The sequence below is a fragment of the Artemia franciscana genome, chromosome 3, assembly GCF_032884065.1.
Source record: "Artemia franciscana chromosome 3, ASM3288406v1, whole genome shotgun sequence".
Classification (NCBI taxonomy): Eukaryota; Metazoa; Arthropoda; class Branchiopoda; order Anostraca; family Artemiidae; genus Artemia; species Artemia franciscana.
Genome location: NC_088865.1, coordinates 16,456,802 through 16,479,917, shown reverse-complemented (window position 1 = coordinate 16,479,917; position 23,116 = coordinate 16,456,802). Strand labels below are relative to the sequence as shown.

At 35.6% G+C, this 23,116-nt stretch overlaps 1 protein-coding gene across 3 annotated transcripts in view; it reads right to left on the bottom strand.

Annotated features, from left to right (window-relative positions):
• The window catches only part of LOC136024946 (ionotropic receptor 25a-like), a 126,914-nt gene that overhangs the window by 76,789 nt on the left and 27,009 nt on the right, over nucleotides 1–23,116 (bottom strand). For 2 of the 3 annotated variants that reach the window (XR_010616981.1, XM_065700538.1), the window contains exons 3-9: nucleotides 22,659–22,803; nucleotides 21,072–21,202; nucleotides 16,677–16,796; nucleotides 8,880–9,022; nucleotides 6,768–6,940; nucleotides 4,965–5,136; nucleotides 2,716–2,874 (exon numbers count right to left, since the gene is read on the bottom strand). Coding sequence is in view for 2 of the 3 variants with exons in the window: in XM_065700538.1 (XP_065556610.1) it covers nucleotides 2,716–2,874; nucleotides 4,965–5,136; nucleotides 6,768–6,940; nucleotides 8,880–9,022; nucleotides 16,677–16,796; nucleotides 21,072–21,202; nucleotides 22,659–22,732 (972 nt within the window). In the remaining variant the exon portion in view is untranslated. The remainder of the gene's footprint in view (nucleotides 1–2,715; nucleotides 2,875–4,964; nucleotides 5,137–6,767; nucleotides 6,941–8,879; nucleotides 9,023–16,676; nucleotides 16,797–21,071; nucleotides 21,203–22,658; nucleotides 22,804–23,116) is intronic. The other variant, XM_065700539.1, reaches the window with a different exon arrangement.

The window sequence follows — 23,116 nt, the reverse complement described above, 5'->3', positions numbered from 1 at the left end:
AGCATAATTTTTATCAAGATAATGTCTAAAAAATGCATTAAGAATGACAGTGTGTGCTATAAGGTGCCAAAGGTAATCCAGAGAGTGTCACTGGATGGGAATTGCCATTTACTATCTAATGATAAAGTGGTATGTTCCTATTGTTCAAATAAAACATATCTATCAGGATATTCAAATGTCAGAAAAGGCTTAAATCATGACGACAGGTGCCAAAGTTTGCCATCAAGCAGCCAATTTCTACAAAATCACTTGAAATAAGGAGAAAGCTTATCCAAGAAAATATTTTAAATTCTACGTCCTTTTTAATGATGAGGAAATAAAAAATTAATGTAATAGATAAAATGTACTAGATAAAATGTTTGCTAAAGGTAAAGAGCAGTGTTAAAACTTAAGAGCAAGATCTAAAATGCAAGGAAGGGGTTACTCTGTTTTTAGAAGGCGTTTTCTTTATTTTTTGAAGGCTTTAGTTTTACAGAGAAAAATTTTGAAACCACTGGATGAACAGAATAAGGAAAAGGTATATTCAAGAAAATGTTTAATGCATTATATGGTTTATACTTGTTCTCGTTGGATTACAAAGGTTTTCAGACCAAATTTGAAAGCGAGTACAAGATTTATTGATTAAAAGTAACATTTTTCATGCAGTATTATATTTATGAATTCGTGGATATACTTATGGCAAATTTCTCAACATTTATGCAGACAAACCTCGATTGAACGATTTTCTAGTTCTTTCTAGAAAATATCTCTTTTCGGCCTGTATAATATAAGCCTCGGTGCATTAAGAATAATGTGTTTCAGTAATGTTTGTGAATTTGTCTATTACCAAAACTTGTATGAGCAACAAAAGTGTTCATCTTTTATCATGTTTCATCTTCCATCAAAGTGTTCATCTTTTATCATGTTTCATCTCACTGATTCAATACCCAACTTAACCTGTCTAGCTGACATCAAAAAATAAAGGCCATGTAACAGCCAGGGTGCTTAATAAATTAATAACATTGTTGGAGTCTAGTACGCTCAGGAACAATTGATGCAAAACAGCAATCCATAGCTTGTCGACTCAGAAACTTTACAAATAATTCTCCGAGCGGGGAGACATTTTATCTCATAGAATTTATTTCCTGGAACTTAACATTATAAATGAAGTTACTCTTCCAGGTGCTTAAGGCACCGTTCCATAGGGAAAATCTCTGGTCTTGGGTTCGATTCCTACAGCAGACAAAAATCTTTGATGATGGATTTAAAGGTTCCTTGAGGGAAAAATCATGAAGAAATTATCTCGAAGAAAAAAATCTTTAAGAAAAAATTGAAGAAAATGAAATCTCGAAAAAAAACTCCACGAAGAAAAAAATACCTTCATAAAAAAAAAAATCTCGGTCTTAATGTTTCAAACAAAAAATATCTTGAAGGAAAAGGAAATATCGACGAAAATGTCTTTTAAGAAACGCTTTGAAAGAACAAAACGCCTGGAAAAAAAGTTTTGAAGGAAAAACCGCCTTGGAGGAAAATATCTCTTAAACTATTACGAAGCACCCACGTATGCGCCATCCCAAGTTACAATCGAGGCTTCTCCACTTGACTGGTGGGCCCTGATCCCTAACAAGTCATGCGAGACTGTGTCATCCTCAATGGACAAGTCACGCAACTCCTATTATGTAACAAACACCTGCATCTTGAGTGAATCCCGTTAAACTTCTTCATAGACTTAAACCATTTAAGAAGCAACGAATAGCGGCTATGGCACCTTTTAAAGCTATCAAGACTCCACTACCAAATTGAAGTCAAGAAAATCAAATAACGCTCACCGGATCAACTTTTGGATTCTTAGAATAAACTTGGGCACATTACGCCTTTTTTTCAACCAGAATCGTACAAAGATTTTTACCAAAATCCCCTCCACCTCCAACTTTATAGCAGAAACATATTATGTTAGACCCTGTTTCAAGAAAAGATTCATAATATGTATTAACTGAGGCATAATATTGGATCATAACCCCTCCAACAAGCTCCCTTCTACTTACCAACTTTAAGCAGAAAGTTGGCACCTCGCATCATGTTTAAAGTGATATGATATGGGGATTATCAATGCGTATTGATGAAAGCAAAGATTGGGCCTTCTGATTATTCAATACTCTCCCCCTAGCCCCTTACAATGCAAGTTGTTTAACAGAATGGTAGGCACTTCTTGCTTTTGTTGGAACAGAATCATGCAAGACATTTTCTTCAACTGAAATATTAGTGTAGAATCAAAGTGGGGCAGGACCTAATTAAGCCCCCCTCCTCTTTCACTTCCAACTTTAAATTGAAGAATCAGGCATCTTGGACCTTCCTTGAATGAAAAGTGTAATGATCTAACTTATAAGATTTCAGGCAAAAAGTGAAATATGTGGTCCTTCAAAGTTTTCTTTCCCTTCGGCGCAAGCCTTAAATCGTGCAGACCCTAAGCAATAAGACATGAGAATGACATAACATTTCCTTCCCTGACCTCTAATATGCTTTAAACTTATGGGACACATACTTCTGGGCCCAAGGGAGAGAGCTCTGAGGACTTCTGAGGCAACTACCACTTCTGAGCCTCACCTACCATCCATACCAAATTGTTCGCATTCAAATAAAACTGCAACCAGTGAGACTTAAATCCAGAAACTGCAGGCCGTTAATCTTCACAATTCTATGCTGACAGGCTAAAGAAAGAATAAATATCCAGCTTACCTCAACAACTACCACACGATAAATGAGAGCTGCTCCATAAACCGTTAAGTTTGTTTCATTTTCTGCTACCCATTCATTGTTTGACCATTTCCCCACTTCTTCTTTGTTTATTTTGCCATCAGAAATGTTGTATCTCTCCAAAATCATGCTCATTCCGACCTTAAAAAAACAAAGGAAATATAAAAATAACTTAAAACTTGATAACTGTCACCTGCTGTCACTTGATAACTGTCACCTGCTGTCAGATATTGCATATGTGGTAAACAGCCTACTTGTTAGAGGCTTAATCTCTAGGTTTTAGCATAGAAATGCCTTTTGACCAAGACCCGCATATATAAACCATGGTATTTGTAGCAGGGACTTAGAAAAACAATAGATTTAACATAATAAATTCAGGTGGAGATAGAATTTATCTAAAAACGTGTCAAACTAGAGAGGTCAAGTCAAGTGCTTGGGCGGGGGGGGGACACCAACTGGCCATAGACACATTAATTTATAATTTACTAAGAATCAAATTTGTTTTCTTGAGCTCCTTGTTGTATTCTCTTGTATCACCGGTAGGACTTCCCTAAGGTTTGTTTCCAGGTGTTTACCATCACTTCAATGCGCAAAGATTTGCTTGTCTGATCATATAGACTTATTTACTATAAATGTGTTGCCATTATTATTATCAAATGCCTGATAGGTGTTCGCCTGCTCCCTTTTTGTAATGTTTTTTCTATGTCATCTTGTATCAAACAGTTCGTGGTAACGAACTGTAGTAAGGAGCGACCCGGCTCAATAATAAACGAAACTTTAAAAAATAGAATTTTGATACCAATAGTTACATCAAAAGAATCGAACTTTAATACTGATTTTAAATATATAAGTTTCATCAAGATCAGTTATACCCATCAAAAGTTACGAGCCTGAGAAAATTTGCCTCATTTTAGAAAATAGGGGGAAACACCCAGTAAAAGTCATAGAATCTTAATGAAAATCACACCATCAGATTCAGCGTATCAGAGAACCCTATTGTAGAAGTTTCAAGCTCCTATCTTTTAACAGTTTTAATGTTGCTCCTTACTTTCATTTAAAAAAAACCTTTTTTTTTTATATTTAATCTGTTTAAGATAACTCTTTGCAGAATTGAACTTGTTGTGCGAGTGATGACCTCTGTTTAATTTCTATGCACATCCTTCTATTTTTTCTTTGCCTTTCGCTGCTTTTTATCGTTTTTCATGTGCTATTATTTATCATTAGTTACGAAAATGCCATTGGGTGATTAAGATTGGCTCCAACTCTATTCTGTCTGCAAGGTTGTCCTTTCCCTATGTTGGAGAAAATTTGAGCAGCAAAATAGCCCAGTCAATAATTTGACAGTACCCAACAAGCCAGTATGGATCCTTTTTTTTAGGGAGGCAGGGGTCAATGACCACCTAAATTACCCCGCCTTTCTTTAATTTTGAAAAAAAGTGGTATTTTCATTGAAAGTTGGGGCCTATATTTTACGGGCGTGTTGAAAGTATATCTTTTTTGTTATTTTCATTGGAAACAAACTAAAAAAACCTACAATAATGACAACCTTAGGCTTTGAAAAATACATGCCCTTACCATATTTTTCGTGAACTAAAGCCCCTACTAAAGAATAAAAGAGTCGCTCAATTTTATAGAACTTTGATTAATTTATATCCTTCATTCAATATTAGCTTTATTTTAAATTAGAGACAAACAGCCAAGAAAACATTACGTTTTAAAGTGTTATACCAGGAGACGGTCTTTCAGAGAATCTTAGAGAGGGTGTGAGGTGTACGTGAAAAACGTATAGAAATTGTCGAACAAATTATTTTGGCCACCTATATCATGCATAAAGTCTCATTTCTTTAGTAAGTACCGGCCTCTGTTTTGCTTTATGACAGCCATTTGCCATTTTTCTTATGAGATAAATATGCATCTCTATGCAGTCGTCGACATAAAGGCGGTACGTTCATTAATTAATTGTGTTGATAACTTTAATTAATAACTTTAATCCTATCATACCCCCACCAAAAAAATCCATACAGATACACCAAATATAGTGTATTCTGCTTCGTAAGAAAAAAATAATCTCAAATAATCCATCAATCCTCAACAACGCATGCAAATAAAGTATCCGTCAGTTCTGTGAAAAAGGCGAAAGATTTAGTAGATACTTCACCCATATTCTAATTCTTAACAAAAAATCAATGTATGGCAAGCCCCAAATCCAGTTTAACTGAATACTCAAATACCTGAAATAGATGGTCCGAATCATTTGACCTTTCGAAGGATTTGTCCTTGGCCATTTTCTCAGAAAACTCATCCAGCATCTTTTTAGCCTCTGCTGGTGCAGCTGAAAAGTTCCCAGTTGAACATACATTTGAATTCCACGGAAGCTTAGTAGATCCCTTAGCTTTTGTTGATCTAACAAAAATAGATAGAGAAACACTAAAATGGACAAAGCCAAAAAAAAACTTTCAAGATGAAGGGACCCAAAGCTAAGTGACTGATTAAATCCTTTACTGTAGCTATATTTAAGACCAGTAAATGATAGTAAAACCAATTTTCTAACAATAACTTCTAATAATACTCCTACAAACCATTAAAGCATTAAGTCGCCTGAGAGTTACACATTCAAGGATATTCCTTCTTCATAAAATTGTGTCCCAAGCTTGGGCTTCAGCAATTTCTCGGGAAAATGCCCAATCTAAAACGTTGTTTATAAGTCATCGTAGTCTAGCCTGGTGCACAAAATTGTTGACATTATGTTCCTGAGATAGGTAAGAGCCTTATAACTAGTATTGGAGACGTATAATGGAGCCAAAGTGGCACAGAGGCTTTCACTCCACTCCCTAAGTAAAACAAACAATTAAAATTACGACTAGTATGATTGTATTCTTATAGCCTCTGGAAGCCTTCCTAAAGGAGAAGAAAATCTTGTCTTTGGAAATATTCTTGTGACTTCTCTACTCAGTGCTTACTTCAGGCCACCGCAATCGGTACAAGGCTCGAAAGGGGGGGATGTCCCTAAGGTATAACAGAACTAGTAACATTATCCATACTAAAAAAATCTTGGGACTATTTTATGACATAGGAAAACCTCGCAAAAATAGGAGACAATTTCTCATGAAGCAAAATATTGTATAAAAACCATGAGGTCAAGGTAAATGCAGGCAGTATAAAGTGTAAGAAACTTACTGTTTGTCTTCTTGTAAATATACATCACATAAGAGGTATATACAAGTAGCGAAGTGTTTCCCCAAACATGACACATGTTTCATTGCGCGTAATTCAGAAATTGTCCGGACCGTCAGAGCAATAGATTCAGTTGCTACTTGGTTTTCCATCGAAAATATTTGTCATTGTGCTTGCGCGAAAGCGGGGTCATGAAGCTTATATGGGTTTAGATATGTGTCAAAAATTTTCAAAGGAGAGCATAGTACTTTTCACTACTGTATATTACCTCTACTGCAATACAAATATGAAATACATTCAAAGTATAAAACAAAGAAAAAACAAAAGGCCCTGTATCTCTTCAAGGCGGCTTCCTTTTGACATTCCGGCCAATCACGGCAGTTCGGACTAAGATTTTAGCTACGAAACTCATTGAATTTTCGATAGAAGCTTAAATACATCTGGTAATGCTGTATTGCAACCGTTATGATTTACAGATGAACCAATGGCATTCATTGGCTTGTCTTAATAGCTTTTTCCTTCGAGATGTAAAATATTATCACGGAAACAAAGCCAAAAAGAAAAACGAGCTTAGATGGGCTTAATGAAGAACAAAAAATACTTTTAACCAAATTAGGGTGAGGGAACCAACAACGAGTTTAGACAGACAAAATAAGTCACAATGTATCTGATAATTAAAGCTAGGGGCCCAACAACTAGTCAGAAAATTTTCTGATAAATCTTCGAACCAAAACAAAACCAAATCCGAGGGAGTTTTTTCCAATGTTACTTGGAGAGCAAGTCAAACCTAGGATATTTATATCACAAACTTGAGTTAGAGTCGAATATTCATTATAGTTTAAGCAAATTTAAAACCATACCGGAATACATCAACAACACTATTGGCAGCCTGGTTCCAGAAAGCGATGTCCACCGGATTCATTGTGTCTGATAAGCCGAGTTGTTTGTCATCGGTGAGGAGTGTTTTTTTCAAATCAGCTCCAGCATATAAGAATTGAGCCTCCTCAACCTTGCAATTTGGTAACTGTCGAACCTGGAATTTTTCAGAATTTACCACAACTTTTATGAATATTTTAAGCCGTAGGAGCCTTTGAAAGAGTTAATGTCTAGACCACACTTTTTACTTAAAGGGAATGTCCATATCCCCCGCTTTATCTAAATGTGATATCAAATACCAAGAGGTTTATTGAAGATGCATAGAGCAAAGATAAGGCTTGCTTATTGGGGATTATTTTCCTACAGAAATAGTGATCATTATAGCTATTTCGTTTTTGATATTGCTGGGTTTCGGTTGAAATCATTCACGATTTCGCAACAAAAAGTACATTATAATTCATACTCGTTTACATTTAGTAAGCACAGGTCAACATATTTGATACATCCCCTATTACACTCACCAAACAACCGATCTCATCTCCCACCACTCTTCCCATAAAATAGTTCTCTTTCTTAACAAATCTATGATATGTACCCATGACTCTAGTGACTGGTCTAAACTATTTTCTCATACCATATTAGAATGTCTTGGCTCCAAAGCCTCTCTTTCACTCTTTCCGCTATTACATTGGCATACTCGTTCAAACGCACGTCTAAGGGTTCGTATTTCACGCAAATGACATCAATCATAAAGCATAAAATCGAAAAGACAGAAAGATAACGATGACAATAAACGACCAGTGAAATAAATCGAAAGATTATGCAAATGTTTCAGTAAAGGCCTCTGCTTGATCGTCTTCAGTACAGAAATAGAACTGATAAAAATAACAAGAGCTAAGGGCTCATATGGCCCTTGTGACGAGGTTGTAAGAGCCACGAGCTAAGAGCTCGAATGACATGAGCTCTAGCAAAATTCTAAGAATCAATAGATCGATTAAAAAAGAAAATCAGAGGCTTAATGCCGGTCGGGATTTAAAATAAAAGCTCTGAGACAGGAGGTCGTTCTAAATATCAAAATTCATTAAGATCCTATCACCCATTTGTAAATTAAAAATACCTCATTCTTTCTATTTTTCCTCTCCCTTCTGCCATCCATATGGTCGAATCAGGGAAAACAACTTTATCAAGTCAATTTGTGCAGGTCCCTGACACGCGTACCAATTTTTATCGTCCTAACACGTCCAGAAGCACCGAACTCGCCAAAGCACTAGACCCTCCCTAACTCTCCCAAAAAAGCGGATCCAGTCAAGTTACGTCAATCTCGTATCTACGACATTTGCTTGTTCTACCCACCAAGTTTCATCCCAATCTCTCCGCTTTAAGTGTTTTCCAAGATTTCCCACTTTTTCCTCCAACTCTCCCCAATGTTACCAGATCCCGTCGGGATTTAAAATAAGAGCTCTGAGACATGAATTCCTTCTAAATATTAAATTTCATTAAGCTCTGGCCAGCTGTTCTTAAGTTAAAATACCTCAATTTTTCTAACTTTTCCGAATTAACACCCCCTCCCAACTCCCCCAAAGAGAGCAGATTCAGTCCGGTTGTGTCAATCACGTATGTAGGACTTGTGGATATTCTTCCCACCAAGCTTCATCCTGATCTCTCTACTCTAAGCGTTTTACAAGATTTCCAGCCCCCCCAACTCCTAATGACGCTGGATCCGTTCAGAATTTAAAATAAGAGATCTGAGTTATGAGATCTTTCTAAATTTGAAGTTTCATTAAGATCTGATCACTTCTTCGTAAGTTAAAAATACCTCATTTTTTCTAATTTTTCAGAATTAAACCTCCCCCAAATTCCCCCAAAGAGAGCGGATTCGTTCCAGTTATGTCAATCACGTATCTAGAATTTGTGCCTTTTTCTGTTCAGTTCAAATTATGTGCAAAAATGCTCGGTTTAACGAGATTATGTTTAGTAAATTCATTTATCAATTACAGCGAAAAAGATAGAGAAAAAAGAGATAAAGAGAAGTAAAGAGAGATAGAAAGAGAAATAAGAGAAATGAAAAATTTTGTACTTTTAATAAGAAAGCTTACCTTTGAAAAGATAGCCCATGAAAATCGGCGGGTGAACATGCCCAGATTTTCTACGGCTCGCAAAATTGGACACACTGACAAAGGATGCGCAAAGATGATGAAGTTCCTAATACTCAAAGACGCAAGAGTTTGAAATTGACTTTCTAAATCAAATAATAATAAAGATTAAAACCTTGGATTTAAGAAATTGACATATCCAGATATCCCTTCTCAAAGGAGGGGGATTAAAATTCTTGAATCTTTTCAATTGTCAAGTTGTCAGATTATAGACTCTGAAGCGATCAAATAAAAAAAATTAAAAAAATAAGAAAACAAAAAAACAGGCCTTTTGAAGCGAAAGTAAGTAACAACATTAAAACTTAAAACGAACAGTAATTATTACTTATGTGAGGGAGTTCGCCCCGTCAATATCTCACTGCTTACGCTAAACTTCAAATTTTGTTTCAATTCTTTAAGATTGACCCTTGAATCAGAAAGGCCGTTTAATTTGAATAAATAGCTCTTTAGAAAGTACTAAAACAAACTTTAGCGCAAAGAGTGATATATTGACAAGGGGTTCATCCCCTCCATATACATAATAATATCTGTTCTTTCTAATTTTTAATGTTGCTTCTTACTTAAACTCGTTTTTTTGTTTAATTTGTGATCTTTTTTAAATAACACCGGGAAAACCCGCGCCACTTTCATGGATAATTCTCTTTTCGTATGAAAAGTTCCTCCATGGAAGGATCCTCCTCTTTAACACCCTCTCCCCGACCCCTCACCCACCAGAAAAAATCTCTCTGAAAACGACTGTGTAGTCCGCAGTACCTTACACTATATGTAATCGATGGGCAAAGTTCACAACTTGCAGCCCTTCTTCCGGGAATTGGGGGGGTGGGTGGGTGATTAAGCAATTCTTAAAGACATAGTTATTCGACTTTTCGACTATGTTCAACAAAATGGCCATCTCAAAATTTTGATCGGGTGATTTTGGAAAAAAATGAGCTTGGGGGGGGCCTAGATTCCTTCCATTTTTTGGTCACTCAAAAAGCACATAGAACGTTCAATTTTCGCTTGAACAGGCCCTCTTGCAATATTCTAGGCCAACTGGATCGATAGGATCACTCTTGGGAAAAAAACACGCATCCAAGATCTTTCTTCTGGTGAAAAAATACAGAATTTCACATTTTTGCAGATAGGAGTTTGAAAGTTTTACAATAGGGTTTTCTGATAAGCTGAATCTGATGATATGATTTTCATTGAGATTTTATGACTTTTAAGGGGTGTTTTCCCCTTTTTTAGAAAACGAGGCAAGTTTTCTCAGGCTCGTAACTTTTGATGGGTAAGACTAAACTTGAAAAAACTGGTAAATTTGATATCCGAATAAAATGTGATTTTTTTAATATGTCTATTGATACCAATCTATATATATAAAAATAAGTTGTTTGTTTGTGTATCTGTCCGTCTGTCCGCGTATGACTTCTGAATTATTTCATCATATACCAATTCAAAAACGAATGTATTCAAGCCGAAGTAGCTGAGTTGGTACAGCGTTATGTTCCAGGTTCTAGGTCCGAGTGGTTCCAGGTTCGAACCTTGGCTTTAGCATTAATACAAAAGAAGAAAAAAACTAAAAAAGGTAAAAACTACAAAAAAAGGTAAAAACCAAAAAAAAAACTAAAAATAAAAAAAGGAAAAAAACAAAAAATTTATTTCCTAAAAAAACTAAAAAAGCTAAAAAACTAAAAAAAACTAAACAAAGGTAAAAAACTAAAAACTAAAAAAGAAAAAAACTAAAAAAAAACTAAATGAAAGGTATAAACTACAAAAAAAACTAAAAAGAAAAACAAAACTAAAAACTAATAAAAAAAACTAAAAAAACTAAAAACTGAAAAAGAAAAAAAAGAAAAAAAGGAAAAAAACTGAAAAATAAAGGAGAAAAAGAAAACTAAAAAAATGAAAAAAAAATAAAAAAGGTAAAAACTACAAAAAAACTAAAAAGAAAAAAGAAAAAAAAACTAAAAAAGCTAAAAAAAAAGGTAAAAACCAAAAAAAAAAAAACTAAAAAGAACAGAAGGAAAAAAACAAAAAATTTATTTCATCATATACCAATTCAAAAACGAATGTATATACAGACCGGGACACAGGGAATATAAATGACGACCGGGACACTCAAACAGAAATTACAGACTGGGACACCGGGACACAAATGACGACTGGGACGTGTGTGTCGACTGACGTCATGTTTGTGTGTCGACTGACGTCATGTTTGTCGACTATAAATGACGACTGGGACACAGGGACACAACTACAACGGGAACGCCGGGGGCACAGGGGGGATATATAAATGACGATGGGGACACAGGGAATGTTTGATTAGCAATCACCATCAACAAAGCTCAAGGGCAATCATTAGAATAATGAGGTACAGATCTGAATACGGATTGTTTTTCCCATGGACAATTATATGTTGCATGTTCAAGAGGCGGTAAACCTGACAATCTATTTATATGTACAGACAATGGGACAGCAAAGAATGTTGTATATTCGCAAGTTTTACGTAGTTAAAAACATATATATATATCTATCTATATTCACAGGTGGGACACAGGGACACAACTACAATGGCGCGTAACTGATATGGCGGGTAACGACTTACGCGCACGCGGGGGCCTGGGGGGCGCGAAGCGCCCCCACCAACTAGCTGTTGGGGTGGCGCTTCGCGCCACCCCAACAGCTAGTATTCTATATTTTAGAGTTTTGATTACTACTGAGCCGGGTCGCTACTTACTTACAGTTCATTACAATGAACTGTTTGATAGAAATAATATCTTAGATTTTATATCTAGGTAACAGATAAACAGGCCTTGCAGAAGCCAATATGACCAAGTTCACTATTTTTTTCAACGGATTATACATTCTGAAAAAATAATCTCGAAGGTAACATATACAGATTACAGAAGACAGATTACAGATCTCAGTGGTCTTGAAGCAAAAAAATTAAAATAAAATAACTCATGGTAAATGACAAATGTAACCCACAAAGTCAATTTTTACTTATTTGGCAAACTGTCAAATAATAATATCTGAACAGAGATTAAATAAAAAGAAAACTAAGGCTACATGTATGAAACAGTTCGTGGTAACGAACCTTAGTAAGGAGCGACCCGGCTCAGTAGTAACCAAAACTCTAAAAAATGGTTTAAAAAAAACGAAATACGTCAAAAGTTACGAGCCTGAGAAAATTTGCCTCATTTTAGAAAATAGGGGAAATACCCCCTAAAAGTCATACGATCTAACGAAAATCACACCATAAGATTCAGCGTATCAGAGAACCTTATTGTAGAAGTTTCAAGCCCTTATCGACAAAAATGTGTAATTTCGCATTTTTTGCCAGAAGACAAATCACGGATGCGTGTTTATTTGTTTTTTGTTTTGTTTTTTTTGGTTTTTCTTTTCCCCAGGGATGATCGTATCGACTCAGTGGTCCTAAAATGTCGTGAAAGGGCTCTTTCTAGCGGAAATTAAAAGTTCTAGTGACCTTTTTAAGTGACCAAAAAAATTGGAGGGCACCTAAGCCCCCTCCCAGGCTCATTTTTTCCCCAAAGTCACCTGATCAAAATTCTGAGATAGCCAGTTTATTCACCATAGTCGAAAAACCTAATAACTATGTCTTTGGGGCAAGTTACAAACTTTGACCTGTGTTTACATATAGTAATGGTTACTGGGAAGTGTACAGACGTTTTCGGGAAGATTTTTTTGGTTTGGGGGGAAAGTTGAGGGGGGGGGTCACGTGGGAGGATCTTTCCATGGAGAAACTTCTCATGGGGGAAGAGACTTTCAATGGAGGGGGCGCAGGATTTTCTAGCATTATTTAAAAAAAAACAATGAAAAAATAAATATGAAAATTTTTTTTCTACTGAAAGTGAGGAGCAGCATTAATACTTAAAACGAACAGAAGTTATTACGCATATGAGGGGTTTATCTCCTCGTAATACCTCGCTCTTTACGCTAAATTTTTCTTAGTAATTTCAACTATTTATTCTACGGCCTTTGTGACTCAGGGGTCATTCTTAAGGAATTGGGACAAAATTTAAACTTTAGTGTAAAGAGCAAGGTATCGACGAGGGGTGAGCCCCCTCATATACGCAATGAAACATACGAATATAGAAGTTCGCTACGTAAGTTAATTCTTAAGTTACGTATATTTTTTACTTATGAAAACGTTAGTAAAAAATTAAAAGTTATAGTTGCCTTTTTATGTAATCAAAAAATTGGAGGGCAACTAGGCCTCCTCCCTCGCTCCTTTTTTCTCAAAATCTTCCAATTATAACTATGAAAAACCCATTTAGCAACAAAAAATTAATATGCAAATTTTGTTTTAATTGTTTATGCGCGGAGAGCCAAGATAAAAAAAAATGCATTAATTTAAAAACGTCCAGAAATTAAACAAAAAAAAACAAGATTTTTTAAATGAAAGTAAGGAGCGACATTAAAACTTAAAACGAACAGAAATTACTCCGTATATGAAAGGGGCTTTTCGCCCTCAACGCCTCGCTCTTTACGCTAAGGTTTTTAAAATTTTTAAGAAGTCGAGTTAAGAGAAAGAGTCAAACTTTAGCGTAAAGAGTGAGGCGTTGAGGACGAAAAGCCCCTTTCATATACGGAGTAATTTCTGTTTGTTTTAAGTTTTAATGTCGCTCCTTACTTTTATTTAAAAAAACTTGTTTTTTTTGTTTAATATCTAAAGGATTGAGTCTAGTGAATGTCTTTGACTCTATCAATTACAATTAAAAAGTAAAAATTGAAATGTTCGTATTAACTTGTGAAGGATTCAGTTATTTATTGCCATGATTTAAAATTTATTGAGTTTTTAATAAGGCATGAACCCTTTAGTTAATGCACTTGCCAAGCCGCTTGCTATGAGTGGTGTCCAAGGTCAAAGTGGTTACGCAATCATTTCGTTTGCTTTTCTTGAGTAAATTTTCTAGAGTAAAAGGTTAGCTTTGAGTTTCGTTAGTTGAGTCAGATTTCACAAATCTTTTGTACGATACAGTCATAAAAGTTGAACGAAATTATTCCCAGTATTTGCGTCTGATTATTGTTTCACACGGAAAGGGAATAAAAACTGTAGTTTAGATTTGGTCTATATTTAAATAAATAACCTCAAGAGATAGTGGCTTACTTTCTAAGGAATTAATTCTGTTACGTTAGGTATCAAGCAGTTCATGGTAACGAACTGTGAGTAGCCCAAGGAGTGACTCGGGTCAATACTAAACGAAACTCTAAAAACGGAATTTTTGTATAAATAAATCCACCAAAAGAATTGAATTGTTGTGCTGATTCCAAATATATAAGATTCGTTATGTGCAGTGTTACCCATGAAAGTCTACGACCCTGAGATAAATTGCCTGATAGGGGGAAACATCCCCTAAAAGCCAAAGAATCGTATTGAAAATAACACAATCAGATTCAACGCATCAGAGAACCCTAATGTAGAAGTTTGAAGCTCCTATATACAAAAATGGGGATTTTGCATTTTTTACCAAGATTGGATGCGTCTTGTTGTTTTTATGGCACTTGGTATCTTCCAAGTGACATATAGCGATCGCAAATTCTGTCGGTCGGTCTGTCTGTCTGTCTGTCCCGGTTTCGCTACTTTAGGCACTTCCATGTAAGCTAGGACGATGAAATTTGGCAGGCGTATCAGGAACCAGAACGCATTAAATTAGAAATTGTCTTTTCGCCTATTCGACCATCTTGGGAAGGAGAAGGGGATGGTTAAATCGGAAAAAATAGAAAAAAAGAGGTATTTTTAACTTACGAAGGGATGATCGAAACTTGATAAAATTTTATGTTTGGAAGGATATCGTGTCTCAGAGCTTTTATTTGAAGTCCCGACCGGATCCGGTAACATTGTGGGGAGTTGGTGGGGGAACCTATAATCATGGAAACTTGAGTTAATGAAAACTTGAGTTAATGAATTTTGATATTTTGAAGGACCTCGTGACTCAGAGCTCTTATTTTAAATCCCGACCAGCATTAAGCCTTTGATTTTCCTTTTAAAGCAATCTATTGATTCTTAGAATTTTGCCAGAGCTCATACCATATGAGCTCTTGGCTCTTGGCTCTTCCGACCTCTTCACAAATGCCGTATGAGCTCTTAGCTCTTGTTTTCAGGGGTGATCGTATCGAGCTAATGGTCCTAGATGATCGGCAGCGAGTGCATTCGAAATGAAATGAAAAGTTCTAGCATCCTTTTTAAGTGGCCGAAAAGATTCGAGGGCAATTAGCACCCCTTTCTTGCCAAAGTCGTCTTATCAAAATTTTGAGGTAACTATTTTGTTCAGCTTAGTTGAAAGATCCAATAGCTATGCCTTTTGAGTTAGCTTGACTCCCCCCCCCCCCAGCCCATGGGGAAAGGATTGTAAGTTATGAAATTTACCCATTGCTCGCGTATATTATTTGTTATTAGGAAATATACAGACATTTTCTGAGGGGATATTTCGTGCTTTGTGTGGATTTCCATGGGAAGAATCTTTTATGTAGAGGGAAATATCTGAGGTGAACTTTCCGGGGGAAATTTTACACTAGGGGTTTTTGACAGAATTCCTATAAGCAATTCTTTTTATTTGCCCAACTTTCTCTTTGCCAACTCAATTTTGCATGTTGAGATGTTTCGGGGAAATTTTCTAGGGAAAATGTTCAGCTAGTTTGGATTTCCAAGACAAAATTCCACGGAGGGGGGATTTTCGGCGTAATCGGAAAAATAATTAGAAATTAAAGTCTTTACCAAATGAAAGTATGGTAAGCAGACTTTTCCGGACAGAATCATCCGCAAGAAATTTTACGAAGGGGTTTGAAATTTTTAGCGAGGATAGAATTGTCCGGAGGGAATTCTACGGGAGGGTGTATTTTATTTAAAAGGAACTTTCCAAGGAGGAGTGACCCGTTTCCGGGTTCTTTTTTCAACATATGTATAGAATACCTTAAAGGATCACCCAATCTCTTCCTTTATAGACTTTGTTGGTTTGCGCGATATGATATGTGAAATATTTCCTCGGTATCTCTTAAAAGTTGATATGTGAAAAGCGTTTCTCCTAATGGAAAATATTAAAAAGGAGCTATAGATTTTGCTGTGAATACTTACATTAAATCTGATATTCAAGATGCAGTAGCATCTGGTCTTGCATCATTTGGTTCTCAAATCAATGCATGTTAACAAAACATTTACAGTATAAATCAACAAATTAAGTCAATTTGTCTAATTACACGTAAGAGGAAGGATCATTTTGTTAGCTAAGTCACATATAAGGGTAAAGAAGGATGAAGAGCTTAAGCCAGTACTCTTTACTAACATAGTTACTAGTATAGGTAGTTGCAAAGAACGAAGTGGCTTCAATACAATTCTTTTCTTTTTACCTTAAGTATAAACCAACTTCAGGCAGAAGAGTCACTCAAATAATGCATCACATCCCAGAGAAGGAATTTTGAAATGATAGCCTACATGTCTTATTTTGGTTTCCATTCAAATGAACTCCCTCTGAACTTTTTATAATGGTTCCATCCATTTGAAATGGTCATGTCAAAAAAAAAACAGAAATTGAAGCCAAAACGATCTTTACTTGGGTAGCACTATTGTAATGCCAATGACTTTCACTTGGCTGTGGCTAAGTTACCTTGTCTCCTCCTCCGATAAAATTGTCTATATAGAATCTAAGTGGTTCAAATGGTAAAGGTAAACATAATTTGTTGATTTACGTCATTACTGCCTAATGCCAAATATAAGAAAACTGAGAAGTAATTTGCAAATACCTGCTGTTTCCACGGCCTCTGTTGCATTAGGCTTTCGATAAACTGTCGAACCGAGTCGTAAAGCGAGGTATTTAACAGGCAGGTCCACCAAAAGAAGGTCTGCAGATGTATCAAGTGTGTCTAAATTGTATTTTTTAAATTAATTTTATAAAAGGAAAACTCACCATATCGTAAATTATTATGATGCGACAAACTATGACGCAATGGTTTTTTCAGGGTAACATAAAAATTATAGATGAAGTTAAAACCATTGTAACATCAAGTATACTAACAAAATTTGAAATAAATTTGACAGTTATAAATATATTGTAAACATTAAAGATATAATCGTTTAATGAAACTATACTGAATAATTGACGAAAATCATGCCTAAGTGTTTCTTTTCTCTTTGCTGATAAAATAGGAACGAAATGTTTGAAAAAAGTTACACGTTGAAAAGTTGAAAAGTTAAGAAGAAGAGGTTGTAATTTTCAAACGAGCCAAAAAACATTTGATTGTGCAGCAATACCTTGAATGCAAAATGGTTTGGCTTGACGTGCTGCCATCACAGTTGTAGTAGTTGCTGCAATCTAGTTAAGAATAATGACCCACAAAGTGACCAAAAATAAAAAGAAACACGTAAAAAATCTGGTTAGACCGAAACAATTGTCAATTGTTGCTAATTTAGGAATGGTAACTATTATTTCGATTACATCTTAGCAGAAAAACTTTTATTCGAAAATAAATTTATCGGATCATTTTTAAATGGGCTGAAACCCATGAAAAAAACCCGTCAAAACGAAACAATAAATGCAAACTGGAATGACGATGGATTAAAATTTTATTCAAGAAACTCAAAGTCACCTGGCTTAAACAAGAAGGAAAATCCCATGTTTTGCAAGGGCAGCCCTGACTACTGAGGTGTCGTCTTTTTTCTGTTTGTCTTTCTCCACTGCCAGCAGGGCAGTAGAACATAGCATTTAGATGAAAATTTCAGGAAGTGTTGAAGTGGAATTTGAACTAAATTATACCACTTCATAAGTAGTAAGCTACTTTGGGTGAACATACGCTGATAGGGCATATCGGCAATATCACGGCAATGGCTAATCGTATGAAGTTGAAACTTCCTGGGCTTGATGATGGGGATGTTCAACTGACGAAAAGCCACCCCATTAGGACTAGTGCTGCTACTAACAATTGTCTTAATACTGTTAATACCAATAGTAGTCCTATAACTAGCACTACTAGTAACCCTACTATTACTACTGTGACTACTATTACAACTATGGCTACGTGTATAAAAGTGAAATTTTCAGGATATACTAAAATAGGAAGTTGAGCTGAATTAAATCATATTGTCTGCATGTAGATCGTCAAAAAGGTACATCAGCAACATCTTAGGAGCGCCTTGGTGTGTGAAGTTGAAACTTACAGGGCTCTTTGTAGGGGATGGAACTAACCAAAATGCAATATTTGCATCTTACTACTACCACTAATGCTATTAGTACTACTGCTAGTGCTATTACTACTGCTACTGCAGCCAAGGCTATAAGTACTAATTGCGCGTACAGATTGTCAAGAAGTGATATCAGCAATGCCTCAGGAACGATTTTTGGCATTAAGTTTAAAGTTTCAGCCTGTGTTATGGGGGATTCAAACAAAGGTGTTGTGTGCATACTGCTATTAATGTCACTACTACTACTACGACAACTATTACTATATCTAAAGATAGGGGTATTAAGGTGAAGCTTTAAAGGATAGTTTAGGTGGACTTTCAACAAAATCAAAACGAAATATGATCATGTATATTGTGAAAATACTAACACACTGAAACCTTTCTTTGTCTTAAACTGCATGGAGAGAGGGATTTTTTTAACTTAATGAGCTCCTAATTAATGAAGTTCAATAGTTGTTAGATTCCAGTGACGTAATTTCTACAACATCCAGTGAAATTGTAGAAATAAATAAGCCAACATGCATAGTGGAATTTTCTTTTCAGGCACCAAAAATACTCGATGTGACCCCTAGTTTTTGACATTTCAAAATCACTAGGTTTTTTTTTAGCATTTGTCAAAAATTTTCATCAGGGAGTCAACAAGCGGCTTTAATTCAAACTTTCAGAAGACTTAAGGAGGAGTAAAAATAAATTAAACAATACTGTGTGTGTTGAACCTTAGACCAAAAAAGGCACAATGTGAATATCATTACTGTTTGCTGCTAATGTTACTACTTCTATCACTAATGCTGCTACTACTTCTGCTAGGGTGTAGAGTGTAGATTAGGACATAAAGTAGAAACATTCGCAGAATGTTTATGTTGTTTCAACACTAAATCAAAAGCCACTATGTATGTACTGGTCTTGCAGTCTTGCATTATTAAATTGGAACTTTTATTGTACGTTGTAGCGGATTTTGAACTAACCAAATACCCTATTTGTATCCCACTAATGCAACAATTACGATTGCTTTAACTAATGAGATTAATGATATTAGGTGATATTTCTAGGTAGTGTTCAGGGGAAGTTCAATTGAACAAAAAAAATACATGTTTGTAGGTTTTCAAAAGGGCACATAAGCAATATCATAGACAGCAGAGGGCTATCATGTTTTTTTACGAGTCAAAAATGATCGAAGCAAGAAGCCCCCCTCCCAAGTCCTTTGATTCTCCAAACACATCCATCAAAAATTGAGAAAAATTTTTGCTTAGTATTGCTGAGACGTCAAGTAACTATGTTTCTGGAATGCTGTACTAGACCAAGAAAAGGCAAAATGTGAATGTCATCTCATGTGAATGTCAATATCTCATGAACGAATAAGGATATTAAGTTGAAGCTTTTAGGGTCACAACTATTACTACATCTATTCTTACATTTGAACAAATCAAAAGAGTTTAAGGGTATCCAAGTTGTCAAAATGGCATTGATCCAATGTTTTGGGAATAGGATTTATTTTTATTATTTTCGTTAATTTATTTTTTTTTACCAGGCGCTTCGTATAGAAGATTTTGTCGTAGAAAAATAGCTCAAAAATACGAAAAAGGCTCATTCAATTGGAAACTGAATGGACTAGTGCTATTTTTCATAGCCAAAAGCGATTAGAGGACAACCACCCCCCTCTTACGCCCATTATTTCCCCAAACGCGTCCAATCAAAATTTTGAGATAGCCATACTATTCAGCGTAGTTAAAAGGTATATAGATTACATCTTTGAGGTAGAAACCCCACCCCCGAATCCCTCAGGGCAATAGTTATAGGTCATGACATGGGGGTATATAAGTTTTTTATAGAAAAGATGGTCCTATAAACTTCAGAGGAGGCTCATTGAATTGGTAATCAGAAGTCTGAGTGCTCTTTTTAAGAGACGAACTGAACGGAAGGCAGCACTTCCCCCCTCCAACATTATATTTTCCAAAAATACATCTGATAGAAATTTTGAGCCAAACATTTGTTCAAAACAGCCCAATAATCACGCAATAAGGCATTTTCGGTTGACGCAACACCCCAGAATCTGGGGGAAAAGATTGATAGACATACCCCAGGTGCATATAAATTTTTTGTGGAAGGAGGAGTCCTGTGGGAGGTGAAACGAAACTATATAATAATAGGTGGGAGTTTTGAGAAAGGAGGAATCCCTGTGGAAGAAAACTATATTTAATATCCTTCTTCTCTTGAAGCTCTTTAGGTCTGTCTCTGTTAGTTCAGCCATCTTGCTACAAAAGTGCTACCAATTGTTGGTGACCACCCTATTAACTCAGTCTGTTACCCTCTCTATGGCAGTAAGCCTCCCGTGTTTCCCTACCTTAGGGTGGATTCAACGTGGTTACCTCACCACACCTAGTGGTCGTAACCCTTTCCCTTTATTACATCTGCTGGTTACAGCCTGTTTGCCTTACCACAAAACTCAAAAGAAGCAGAAACTAAGATGGGAAGAGCTGAAACCCTCCGTCAGCCCTGCTTCATTTTTTTATGAAAAAAAGCCAATTTTGAAATCTGATCAACCATGCTTTCGATGGATAATTTTTTCTTCCAAGATAATTTGTATTAAAAAGAAAATAATTTGTAGGTTAATAGCTAAAAGTTGTCTTTGCTACGGAAGCGCCATCATGCCAAAGATTCTTCCAGTAGATACCCCTCTCTCTCTCCCATAAAAACAGTAGCTTAAAAATATACTTTTCCGGATTTTTCGCCCTAATAAAAATATTCTTAATATCCTACTTATCCTACTTAATATCCTACTTAATATCCTAGAAAAATCCAGAAAAAATGATGCTTGGGTAGTCATAATTTTATGAAGTTGTTGTCCACTGCAGTTTTCTGTTTTCCTGAAAAATGTTTTGCAGGAAATAAAGTAATTCTTATGTTGATAATTTAAAGCTATCATCACTGGCTATAACTGCTTCTATTATTGTTCTACTTACAATAAGAATCATCATACAAAATAGCTGCATCTGTTATGTTCATATTGCTAACAAGATCCCTCATTGCAATTCCTTGGACATCACTAGGGGATTGGATTGTAACCACAAAATTTCCTTTGACCCTCGGAAGCCTGAAAAATAAAGCCAAATGAGATGCTTTCTTTAAAAATTACTATGAGATTAAGTCTGTTATTGATTAGATTGTGGCAGATGCAGAATTCTTGATTTAGTCTTCAAAGCAGCAGACAATATAGACACTAAAATTAATATTTCTATCACTATTAAGAGTTTTAGAGTTAACCCTAGTTCCTTTCTAAGCACTGAAATTGAAAAATTGGCCCACCTCAAAGAAATTTATTTTTGAACAAAGAAAGCTACAATTTTTCTCAAAATTCTAATCAGTAGTCCTTGAAGAGCTGATGAATATGCATTACATCAAGCTTTTGCGGCAAAAAAAATCGTTCGTTAGATAAATAATTCGAAATTTTCCACGGCGTAACAGCTTCATTGCTGTTGCAAAGGTCGGAAATAATGGAATAATAACTGCACAAAACCAAACTAAGTTCAGATTCGATGCTAAATAGCCTGAAGGAATTGAGTATATTAGCACTCCCTCCATCCCCTACACCTGTCAACTTTTTATCAGAATTGTAGGTACGTATTGCCTTACTTAAGGCAAAATCATAAAAGCAACTTCAATCTGTGCTATTTGAAATGTAAAGCTCTTGCTTTTCATCAAAATTGGTTCTGTCGATAAAATTGTCGATCGTCTACATGTCACTAATAATTTAACATGTTTGAACTGGAATCATGCAAGACTTTACAATATACATCACTTGGCAGTCAATGAGGAGCTATGGCCCCTTCAACACTCACCACCATTTTTATCTCTAGCTTTTTAGCTGAAAATTAGGCAAGTTGTACTTTCATTTAGCAGAAACACTCGATGTTTTTCAATCTGATGAAACTGAAAATCGAATCTTCCTTCATAAAGGAGCAGTTACCAAAAAAAATAAAAATCCAAACCAAACTCTCTCAAAAAATTTTCCAGTCCCCTTAAGTTTTGCCTATCCTTACTTGGTTGAGATGCTCAGTGTTTTCATTTAACTAGTTATAGCCTATGAGACCTTAAACTTCCAAACGATACTTACTCAATTTATTCAGATAAAGTGGCAGCCAACGTAATGAGTTGCATGTCGAGAAGCATAGTGAGTAATCTTGCCATTTGACAAAACCCTCAATCCTCAAAATAATACTTACTCAATGTGTTCAGATAAAGTGGCCGCCAGCGTAAAGAGTGGCATGTCAAGAAGCTTAGTGAGTAATCTTGCCATTTGACAAAACCCTCAATCCTCAAAATAATACTTACTTAATTTGTTCAGATAAAGTGGCCGCCAGCGTAAAGATTGGCATGTCAAGAACCTTAGTGAGTAATCTTGCCATTTGACAAAACCCTCAATCCTCAAAATAATACTTCCTCAATTTGTTCAGATAAAGTGGCCGCCAGCGTAAAGAGTGGCATGTCAAGAAGCTTAGTGAGTAATCTTGCCATTTGACAAAACCCTCAATCCTCAAAATAATACTTACTCAATTTGTTCAGATAAAGTGGCCGCCAGCGTAATGAGCGGTATATTGAGAAGCTTTGTGAGTAATCTTGCCATTTGAGTTGAAACATGTCCAGTATCAAGCACCACGGGGACACTTTTCCGTTTATTGACAAGCAAACTACATACTGAAATTGAATAGTGACATTGAAAATTTACAAATTTACATATATGTCAAAATTTAAAGGAGTAGGGTCAATTCCTTGGTATACGAAAATTTCCATCGTTCTAAATAAGCAGTGAAAGAATTTTCGTAATAGGCTAGTCAGGCTAGACTAGCCAAGCATTAAAACATTCCAGGTTTAAACTTTTCATGTCATAAATTATTTAAGTGATAAGCCTAGTTTAACTGCTTTATTGTTTGTAAAATTCCCACGATTTGTTTTAGTGTTACATGAAACAAAAGTTGATCAAATTTAAAATGTATGATTTTTACTAGCA